Raw genomic sequence first — 12,037 nt, forward strand, 5'->3', positions numbered from 1 at the left:
GTACTTCAGGCAGTGGTTTCAGTTTGAATCTTCTGCTTATGTTTTTCATTAAACTTTATTTTGGGTGTGGATTATTTTCAGCAGGAATTGGCTGTCTTTATTTTATCCCTCCCTCTCTAGTGACTCTTGTGTGGAAAGATCCACATCTTGGGTAGTCATTATCCCATACGTCACTAGCTCATGGACTCTTGCTAATTACATGAAAGAAAACATAATTTATGTAAGAACTTACCTGATAAATTCATTTCTTTCATATTAGCAAGAGTCCATGAGGCCAGCCCTTTTTTGTGGTGGTTATGATTTTTTTGTATAAAGCACAATTATTCCAATTCCTTATTTTATATGCTTTCGCACTTTTTTCTTATCACCCCACTTCTTGGCTATTCGTTAAACTGAATTGTGGGTGTGGTGAGGGGTGTATTTATAGGCATTTTAAGGTTTGGGAAACTTTGCCCCTCCTGGTAGGAATGTATATCCCATACGTCACTAGCTCATGGACTCTTGCTAATATGAAAGAAATGAATTTATCAGGTAAGTTCTTACATAAATTATGTTTTTTAATGGCTATTTCCTCGGCTCGAAGAGTCTCTGAGTTATCGGCCTTACATTGTGATTCTCCTTATCTGATTTTTCATTCAGACAAAGTAGTTCTGCGTACTAAACCTGGGTTCTTACCTAAGGTAGTCACTAATAGGAATATCAATCAAGAGATTGTTGTTCCTTCATTGTGTCCTAACCCTTCTTCAAAGAAGGAACGACTTCTACACAATCTGGACGTAGTCCGTGCCCTAAAATTTTATTTACAGGCAACTAAAGATTTTCGCCAAACTTCTTCCCTGTTTGTCGTTTATTCTGGACAGAGGAGAGGTCAGAAAGCTTCTGCTACCTCTCTCTCTTTCTGGCTTCGTAGCATAATACGTTTAGCCTACGAGACTGCTGGACAGCAGCCTCCTGAAAGAATTACAGCTCATTCCACTAGAGCTGTGGCTTCCACGTGGGCCTTTAAGAATGAGGCCTCTGTTGAACAGATTTGCAAGGCTGCAACTTGGTGTTCTCTTCATACTTTTTCCAAATTTTACAAATTTGACACTTTTGCTTCTTCTGAGGCTGTTTTTGGGAGAAAGGTTCTTCAGACAGTGGTTCCTTCCGTGTAAAGATCCTGCCTGTCCCTCCCGTCATCCGTGTACTTTTAGCTTTGGTATTGGTATCCCATAAGTAATGGATGACCCGTGGACTGACTACACTTAACAGGAGAAAACATAATTTATGCTTACCTGATAAATTCCTTTTTCCTGTAGTGTAGTCAGTCCACGGCCCGCCCTGTTTTTTATGGCAGGTCTAAATTTTAAATTATACTCCAATCACCACTGCACCCTATAGTTTCTCCTTTCTCGTTTGGTTTTCGGTCGAATGACTGGGTATGACGTAGAGGGGAGGAGCTATATGGCAGCTCTGCTTGGGTGATCCTCTTGCACTTCCTGTTAGGGAGGAGTTAATATCCCATAAGTAATGGATGACCCGTGGACTGACTACACTACAGGAGAAAGGAATTTATCAGGTAAGCATAAATTATGTTTCCAATTTACTTTTATCACCAATTTTTCTTTGTTCTCTTGGTATTCTTAGTTGGAAGCTTAACCTAGGAGGTTCATATGCTAATTTCTTAGACCTTGAAGGCCACCTCTTTTCAAAATGCATTTTAACAGTTTTTCACCACTAGAGGGTGTTAGTTCACGTATTTCATATAGATAACACTGTGCACGTGAAGTTATCTGGGAGCAGGCACTGATTGGCTAAACTGCAAGTCTGTCAAAAGAACTGAAATAAAGGGGCAGTCTGCAGAGGCTTAGATACAAGATAATCACAGAGGTTAAAAGTATATTAATATAACTGTGTTGGTTATGCAAAACTGGGGAATGGGTAATACAGGGATTTTCTATCTTTTAAAACAATAACAATTCTGGTGTAGACTGTCCCTTTAACTGTATTAAGGGGAACCCAGGTACAGACATTTCAAAGTAGGACTGGCTTAAATGGACAGTCTAGTCCAAAACAAACTTTCATTATTCACATAAAGAATGTAATTTTAAACAATTTTCCAATTTACTTCTTTCACCAATTTTGCTTTGTTCTCTTGGTATTCTTAGTTGAAAGCTAAATCTAGGAAGTTCATATGCTAATTTCTAAGCCCTTGAAGACCGCCTCTTAGCTCAGGGCATTTTGACAGTTTTTGACCACAAGAGGGTGTTAGTTCATGTGTTTCATATAGATAACATTGTGCTCATGCACGTGGAGTTACCTAGGAGCTCGCACTGATTGGCTAAAATGCAAGTCTGTCAAAATAACTAAAATAAGGGGGCAGTTTGCAGAGGTTTAGATACAAGGTAATCACAGAGGTAAAACATATATTATTATAAATGTGTTGGTTATGCAAAACTAGGGAATGGGTAATAAAGGGATTATCTATATTTTAAAACAATAAATATTCTGGTGTAGACTGTCCCTTTAACTCAGTTGTTAGGAGAGAATAATGTTCAGAGTGTAGGTAAGCGAAAACAACATAAAGGGCACATGCATATCTAATAAACATTATACAAAGCCCCTACCCAACCGCATAGGCATAGACTTAAGGACTTTAAGTGTGGCATATGATTTCTGACACAAGTGCAATACGGGATATGTTAGCCATCTCCAGACCAACACAAAGGGATAATATAACTTAGGAAATTAGGGTTCCATCTCAAGGGGTAAACAGACTCAGTCTCAATGTCGTCATATAAAAGATTATAATAAGAGAGTACATGTGGGCACCTTATATTTGTACCTTATATTTGTAAAGGTCTGCAAAATATACCCTTATCTGATGCCAGTTCTACGGGGCTCCTAATTTTTAAACAGATTTGTCAAGCATTGCATTAGAGCATCTCTTTGTTGTAGTTATGTCATTTTAAAACGCTTTTACTTGGCCTTGTTTTTCGAGTATATTTTAAAGAGACCGTGCACTGTGATTTTTATTTCTCCCCTTTCATTTTGCCATTCTACTGTATTTAGTGGTACTTTTAATGTGTTCCTAATTATACATTTTACCGGCTGGAGCATATTACATTGCTTTCAAATAGAAAGGATATGCAAACAAAATACTTTGTAAGTAATTCTATTCCCAGTGGCTAGTGGGACAGAAAGATACAATTTTAATTTTCCTTTGTTCTCTAAGTATTGGTTTCACTGTGTATGGAGAGATGAGATAAGGAGGATTTTGTGTAATTATAGGGAGATAGGCTAATGATGCATGCTCCTCCTTGAAGCTCAGTCCATTTAATTGGGTTGTGGTTTAAATTTTCAGACACATCTATTTCTCTTGTTAAGTGTATCCAGTCCACGGATCATCCATTACTTGTGGGATATTCTCCTTCCCAACAGGAAGTTGCAAGAGGATCACCCACAGCAGAGCTGCTATATAGCTCCTCCCCTCACTGCCATATCCAGTTATTCTCTTGCAACTCTCAACTAAGATGGAGGTCGTATGAGCACTGTGGTGTTTTATACTTAGTTTATTTCTTCAATCAAAAGTTTGTTATTTTTAAATGGTACCGGAGTGTACTGTTTATCTCAGGCAGTATTTAGAAGAAGAATCTGCCTGCGTTTTCTATGATCTTAGCAGAAGTAACTAAGATCCTTTGCTGTTCTCACATATTCTGAAGAGTGAGGTAACTTCAGAAGGGGAATAGCGTGCAGGTTTTCCTGTAATAAGGTATGTGCAGTTAAAATATTTTTTTAGGGATGGAATTTGCTAGAAAATGCTGCTGATACCGAAGTAATGTAAGTAAAGCCTTAAATGCAGTGATAGCGACTGGTATCAGGCTTATTAATAGAGATACATACTCTTATAAAAGTGTATTTTAAAACGTTTGCTGGCATGTTTAATCGTTTTTTACATATGTTTGGTGATAAAACTTATTGGGGCCTAGTTTTTTCCACATGGCTGGCTTGAATTTTGCCTAGAAACAGTTCCCTGATGCTTCCCACTGTTGTAATATGAGTGGGAGGGGCCTATTTTGGCGTGTTTTTTTTTTGCACAGCAAAAATTACAGACACAGACATCCAGCTTCTTCCTGCATGATCCAGGACTTCTCTGAAGGGCTCAAAAGGCTTCAAAAGTCGTATTGAGGGAGGTAAAAAGCCACAGTAGAGCTGTTTTAAAAAACGTTTTTGTCATTTGTTATTTCGTTTTTGGTATTAAGGGGTTAATAATCCATTTGCAAGTGGGTGCAATGCTCTGCTAACTTATTACATACACTGTAAAAATTTCGTTAGTGTAACTGCATTTTTTCACTGTAATTTCAAAATTTGGGAAAATTGTGTTTCTTAAAGGCGCAGTAACGTTTTTTATATTGCTTGTAAACTTGTTTTAAAGTGTTTTCCAAGCTTGCTAGTCTCATTGCTAGTCTGTTTAAACATGTCTGACACAGAGGAACCTACTTGTGCTTTATGTTTGAAAGCCATGGTGGAGCCCCATAGGAGAATGTGTACTAAATGTATTGATTTCACCTTAAACAGTAAAGATCAGTCTTTATCTATAAAAGAATTATCACCAGAGGGTTCTGTCGAGGGGGAAGTTATGCCGACTAACTCCCCACGTGTCAGACCCTTCGCCTCCCGCTCAGGGGACACACGCTAATATGGCGCCAATTACATCAGGGACGCCCATAGCGATTACCTTGCAGGACATGGCTGCAATCATGAATAATACCCTGTCAGAGGTATTATCTAGATTGCCTGAATTAAGAGGCAAGCGCGATAGCTCTGGGGTTAGGAGAGATACAGAGCGCGCAAATGCTGTTAGAGCCATGTCTGATACTGCGTCACAGTATGCAGAACATGAGGACGGAGAGCTTCAGTCTGTGGGTGACATCTCTGACTCGGGGAAACCTGATTCAGAGATTTCTAATTTTAAATTTAAGCTTGAGAACCTCCGTGTATTGCTTGGGGAGGTATTAGCTGCTCTGAATGACTGTAACACAGTTGCAATTCCAGAGAAATTGTGTAGGCTGGATAGATACTATGCGGTGCCGGTGTGTACTGACGTTTTTCCTATACCTAAAAGGCTTACAGAAATTATTAGCAAGGAGTGGGATAGACCCGGTGTGCCCTTTTCCCCACCTCTTATATTTAGAAAAATGTTTCCAATAGACGCCACTACACGGGACTTATGGCAGACGGTCCCTAAGGTGAAGGGAGCAGTTTCTACTTTAGCAAAGCGTACCACTATCCCGGTTGAGGACAGTTGTGCTTTTTCAGATCCAATGGATAAAAAATTGGAGGGTTACCTTAAGAAAATGTTTATTCAACAAGGTTTTATTTTACAGCCCCTTGCATGCATTGCGCCTGTCACTGCTGCGGCGGCATTCTGGTTTGAGGCCCTGGAAGAGGCCATCCAGACAGCTCCATTGAATGAAATTATTGACAAGCTTGGAACGCTTAAGCTAGCTAACTCATTTGTTTCTGATGCCATTGTTCATTTGACTAAACTAACGGCTAAGAATTCCGGATTCGCCATCCAGGCGCGTAGGGCTCTATGGCTTAAATCCTGGTCAGCTGACGTGACTTCAAAGTCTAAATTACTCAACATTCCTTTCAAGGGGCAGACCTTATTCGGGCCTGGCTTGAGGGAAATTACTGCTGACATTACTGGAGGCAAGGGTCATACCCTTCCTCAGGACAGGGCCAAATCAAAGGCCAAACAGTCTAATTTTCGTGCCTTTCGAAATTTCAAGGCAGGAGCAGCATCAACTTCCTCCGCTTCAAAACAAGAGGGAACTGTTGCTCATTCCAGACAGGCCTGGAAACCTAACCAGTCCTGGAACAAGGGCAAGCAGGCCAGAAAGCCTGCTGCTGCCCCCAAGACAGCATGAAGGAACGGCCCCCTATCCAGAAACGGATCTAGTGGGGGGCAGACATTCTCTCTTCGCCCAGGCGTGGGCAAGAGATGTTCAGGATCCCTGGGTGTTGGAGATCATATCTCAGGGATATCTTCTGGACTTCAAAGCTTCTCCTCCACAAGGGAGATTTCATCTTTCAAGGTTATCAGCAAACCAGATAAAGAAAGAGGCATTCCTAAGCTGTGTGCAAGACCTCCTAGTAATGGGAGTGATCCATCCAGTTCCGCGGATGGAACAAGGACAGGGATTTTATTCAAATCTGTTTGTGGTTCCCAAGAAAGAGGGAACCTTCAGACCAATCTTGGATCTAAAGATCTTAAATAAATTCCTCAGAGTTCCATTATTCAAAATGGAAACTATTCGGACCATCCTACCCATGACCACAGTGGACTTAAAGGATGCCTACCTTCACATACCGATTCACAAAGATCATCATCGGTTCCTAAGGTTTGCCTTTCTAGACAGGCATTACCAATTTGTAGCTCTTCCCTTCGGGTTGGCCACTGCCCCGAGAATTTTTACAAAGGTTCTGGGCTCACTTCTGGCGGTTCTAAGACCGCGAGGCATAGCGGTGGCTCCGTATCTAGACGACATCCTGATACAGGCGTCAAGCTTTCAAATTGACAAGTCTCATACAGAGATAGTTCTGGCATTTCTGAGGTTGCATGGGTGGAAAGTGAACGTGGAAAAGAGTTCTCTATCACCACTCACAAGAGTCTCCTTCCTAGGGACTCTTATAGATTCTGTAGAGATGAAAATTTACCTGACAGAGTCCAGGTTATCAAAACTTCTAAATGCTTGCCGTGTCCTTCATTCCATTCCACGCCCGTCAGTGGCTCAGTGCATGGAAGTAATCGGCTTAATGGTAGCGGCAATGGACATAGTGCCATTTGCGCGCCTGCATCTCAGACCGCTGCAATTATGCATGCTAAGTCAGTGGAATGGGGATTACTCAGATTTGTCCCCTCTACTAAATCTGGATCAAGAGACCAGAGATTCTCTTCTCTGGTGGCTTTCTTGGGTCCATCTGTCCAAGGGTATGACCTTTCGCAGGCCAGATTGGACGATTGTAACAACAGATGCCAGCCTTCTAGGTTGGGGCGCAGTCTGGAACTCCCTGAAGGCTCAGGGATCGTGGACTCAGGAGGAGAAACTACTCCCAATAAATATTCTGGAGTTAAGAGCAATATTCAATGCTCTTCTAGCTTGGCCTCAGTTAGCAACACTGAGGTTCATCAGATTTCAGTCGGACAACATCACGACTGTGGCTTACATCAACCATCAAGGGGGAACCAGGAGTTCCTTTGCGATGTTAGAAGTCTCAAAGATAATTCGCTGGGCAGAGTCTCACTCTTGCCACCTGTCAGTGATCCACATCCCAGGCATAGAGAACTGGGAGGCGGATTTTCTAAGTCATCAGACTTTTCATCTGGGGGAGTGGGAACTCCATCCGGAGGTGTTTGCTCAACTGGTCCATCGTTGGGGCAAACCAGAACTAGATCTCATGGCGTCTCGCCAGAACGCCAAGCTTCCTTGTTACGGATCCAGGTCCAGGGACCCGGGAGCAACGCTGATAGATGCTCTAGCAGCTCCTTGGTTCTTCAACATGGCCTATGTGTTTCCACCGTTTCCTCTGCTCCCTCGACTGATTGCCAAAATCAAACAGTAGAGAGCATCTGTGATTCTGATAGCGCCTGCGTGGCCACGCAGGACCTGGTATGCAGACCTAGTGGACATGTCATCTCTTCCACCATGGACTCTGCCTCTGAGGCAGGACCTTCTAATACAAGGTCCTTTCAATCATCCAAATCTAATTTCTCTGAGACTGACTGCATGGAAATTGAACGCTTGATTCTATCAAGGCGTGGCTTCTCCGAGTCAGTCATTGATACCTTAATACAGGCTCGGAAGCCTGTCACCAGGAAAATCTACCATAAGATATGGCGTAAATATCTTTATTGGTGTGAATTCAAGAGTTACTCATGGAGTAAGGTTAGGATTCCTAGGATATTGTCCTTTCTCCAAGAGGGTTTGGACAAAGGCTTATCAGCTAGTTCTTTAAAAGGACAGATCTCTGCTCTGTCTATTCTTTTGCACAAGCGTCTGGCAGAAGTTCCAGACGTCCAGGCATTTTGTCAGGCTTTGGTTAGGATTAAGCCTGTGTTTAAAACTGTTGCTCCCCCTTGGAGCTTAAACTTGGTTCTTAAAGTTCTTCAGAGAGTTCCGTTTTAACCCCTTCATTCCATTGATATTAAACTTTTATCTTGGAAAGTTCTGTTTTTGATGGCTATTTCCTCGGCTCGAAGAGTCTCTGAGTTATCTGCCTTACATTGTGATTCTCCTTATCTGATTTTTCATTCAGACAAGGTAGTTCTGCGTACCAAACCTGGGTTTTTACCTAAGGTGGTTTCTAACAGGAATATCAATCAAGAGATTGTTGTTCCATCATTGTCCTAATCCTTCTTCAAAGAAGGAACGTCTTTTGCATAATCTGGACGTAGTCCGTGCCTTGAAGTTTTACTTACAGGCTACTAAAGATTTTCGTCAAACATCTGCCCTGTTTGTCGTTTACTCTGGACAGAGGAGAGGTCAAAAAGCTTCGACAACCTCTCTCTCCTTTTGGTTTCGGAGCATAATACGCTTAGCCTATGAGACTGCTGGACAGCAGCCCCCTCAAAGGATTACAGCTCATTCTACTAGAGCTGTGGCTTCCACCTGGGCCTTTAAAAATTAGGCCTCTGTTGAACAGATTTGCAAGGCTGCGACTTGGTCTTCGCTTCACACCTTTTCAAAATTTTACAAATTTGACACTTTTGCTTCTTCGGAGGCTGTTTTTGGGAGAAAGGTTCTACAGGCAGTGGTTCCTTCCGTTTAAGTTCCTGCCTTGTCCCTCCCATCATCCGTGTACTTTAGCTTTGGTATTGGTATCCCACAAGTAATGGATGATCCGTGGACTGGATACACTTAACAAGAGAAAACATAATTTATGCTTACCTGATAAATGTATTTCTCTTGTAGTGTGTCCAGTCCACGGCCCGCCCTGTCCTTTTAAGGCAGGTTTAAATTTTAATTAAACTACAGTCACCACTGCACCCTATGGTTTCTCCTTTCTCGTCTTGTTTCGGTCGAATGACTGGATATGGCAGTGAGGGGAGGAGCTATATAGCAGCTCTGCTGTGGGTGATCCTCTTGCAACTTCCTGTTGGGAAGGAGAATATCCCACAAGTAATGGATGATCCGTGGACTGGATACACTACAAGAGAAATAAATTTATCAGGTAAGCATAAATTATGTTTTTTCATATACTTAAATAACCTAAAGGAATAATTTCCCATAGACTTATTCTCTTCAGCTGGTATAACAGATCACATTAAATGGAAAATCATTTTACAATACTATTTCATAGACACCCTTTTTGAGTCTGATGTACTTGAAACAAATCAGTTTATTTTTATTTAAAGCACATTGTTCTTATCTTAATGCAAGCTTATAACTAATACAATATACAAAAAAAAGTCTTCTGACTAGTGCACCCATTCTCTTGTTGAAGGAAAGAGAACGTGAAAGGGATCGGGATAGGGACCGTCAGCGGGACCGGGATCGTGAGAGGGACAGAGAGAGAGAGCGAAGGCAGCGGGAAAGGGAACGAGAGAGAGAGCGGGAACGGGACAAAGAGCGCCAGAAGCGGAAAGAAGAATATGAGAGAGACCGAAGCAAAAGGGATGATAAAGAGCGAACAAAAGACAAGGAGAAAGATAAAGAGAAGACAAAAACAAAATCTCCTCTACTGCCAAGGTAAGCATTATTTATCACTGAACTATGATAGTTTGTCCTATATTATTGCCATATTTTCTGACCTAAACCTGCCAGACGTATGTTAAACAGCATACGTTTCAAGAGTGCGTAGCCCGGGGATTCCTCATCTGCTTCAGTTTGCTTTGTTGTTTTTAGCTATGTTGTGTATTCATATTTGGTTACACTTGGTCTTTATTGGCTACTTATCTTTCCAGTTTTTATTGGCTACTTATCTTTCCAGTTTTATTTGCCATAGCTGGTGCCTTTTTTTTTTTCTTTTGTTTACTTTTAGAAATGCCACATGCTGCTTTTATTTATTTTTCAAGTACACAACATCTACTCTGCTGGCTGATCTTTTTATTCACACGTGCCAATAAACTTTCCCCAGCTGACTGCTAATGTAGGGCATGGGGTAGTACTTTCCTGCTTTTGACATACTTATTGTGTATATGAGCTTCAGTTGATGCAAAAATTCCAGCTCTTTATCTGAATTATTTTTTGAAGCTTTAGATAGTGCTGCTTTTTTTTCTGTTACTCTTCCTGGTCATGCAGTCCCTGTATTTCATAAACATTTCCTTAAAATAGTAACCTTTTACTTTCACAAGTGACGTGTGTAATGGTTACATGCTTCTATGCGCTATTATATTATATGCGCTATTATATTATATAGCATATTTGTTGTGTGTGTGGGTGTGTGATGTGATCTAGTACTTTGTTCATTGTTGTTTCATTAGTTCTTGGATCTTCTCCACCATCCATTATTCGGTGCACCTGCTGGTAATATAGTTGTGTGTGTGTCATTAGTCATGTACTTTTTGTTTTCTACAAAAATAAAGGGACATTGATCTACTAGGCAGAACTACAGGAGCATGGGTACCACTTACCATATTGTTTTTTCTTTCTCTCTTTTTAAAGCCGTTCTTTTATTTTAACCCTTTACAATTGCTTGTTAGTCAAACTGCACAAGTTTATACTGGGTGCCGCCATGTTACGTATTCTTGCACTGTGTGACAGAGTGGTGTGCGTTATCTGTAGTGGCAGCATTCCTCAATATTATTCATGTGGCCTTTTTATGTAGGTTATGTAACTTAAAGGACCATTAAACTTGACATTTCAACAATGCATAAAATGTAAACATGAAACATGAAAATGTGAAACATGAAACATTATTGTAATATACATTCATTATTTCTTTTGCTGTAAAATACTATACAGTACATCTGAAAATTCTGCTTATTCCACTTTTTACCAGAAGGTTTGGGCAGTTTGTGAGCTTTTGTTTAACTCCCCCTTCCGCACTAAGCTACTCTGCCGTCACTTGCTATTAAAGGTTAGATTATCATTTTTGCATCAACAATCCTGATAGGAAAATCATTCTTTGCAATAGCAGTGAGCATACTAGGTAGTTTAGGTGTATTAAATGCATAAATATATTTGTATTTAGCGAATAGGTGGAGAATAGAAAGGAATGTAAGTATGTCTGTTTAAATACCTGTTAAAGAAAATTATTACTAAGTAGCTAAGTTGAATCAGTGTTAAAGCACCGATGGTATACTTTCCCCATTGTATAAACAGATCCAGAATTAGAGCTGCAACAACTAATAGTCATAATCGATAATAATCGATTATGAAAATAGTTGTCAACGAATCTCATAATCGATTAATCGATTAGTTGGTTTGCAATCAGTTGGTCTGTGCACAACACCAGCTGCTTCACTCCAATTAACTCCTGCATATGGTATTGTGTTTTATGGTTATGTCCTTAGCCTAAAGGACGTCTACAGACGTCTACTTTTTACTTTTTCAGGACATTATATGTTTACAACTACCTCTGGCTTATGTGCAACCCAGATATAATAGTCGTCATTTGGATTGTTTATATTAAATTTGGTGATTTGGAACTATGCTTTTCATTATATAGTGCCAAGCTTGTTGTTTACACCTTGCCCCTAGATTGATGGGAGTTATTTAAATTGATGTGCACTATTATCTATTTGCACAATTATTAGCGTGTTGCTTGCTATTGCTGATTATATGTACTGTATAAATAAATGTGTAAGGCTTTGTCCTGTTATTGATATACAGTCCTTAGCGCTTTTGATATTGTTTTTTATTGTTTTTTATTGTTTTTTTATATTTTTAATAAATTGTGATAATATGTACCAGATTCAACCTTTATAAGTATATATTTGTTATTTTTTAGAGCGGACTAGATATTTCCCCTAACCTTATAGCTGGTTATTTGCCATTGCATATAGATATTCAAGATATTTTTATGTTAGAATTAAGTCAAGGGTTACTTT

General features: G+C 40.3%; 1 protein-coding gene across 1 annotated transcript in view; it reads left to right on the forward strand.

Annotated features, from left to right (window-relative positions):
- Positions 1–12,037, forward strand: part of ZC3H18 (zinc finger CCCH-type containing 18) — a 589,339-nt gene that overhangs the window by 285,354 nt on the left and 291,948 nt on the right. Inside the window, exon 9 of the mRNA XM_053701306.1 lies at positions 9,490–9,734. Within this exon, the coding sequence (XP_053557281.1) occupies positions 9,490–9,734 (245 nt within the window). The remainder of the gene's footprint in view (positions 1–9,489; positions 9,735–12,037) is intronic.

The sequence above is a fragment of the Bombina bombina genome, chromosome 1 (assembly GCF_027579735.1).
Source record: "Bombina bombina isolate aBomBom1 chromosome 1, aBomBom1.pri, whole genome shotgun sequence".
NCBI lineage: Eukaryota > Metazoa > Chordata > Amphibia > Anura > Bombinatoridae > Bombina > Bombina bombina.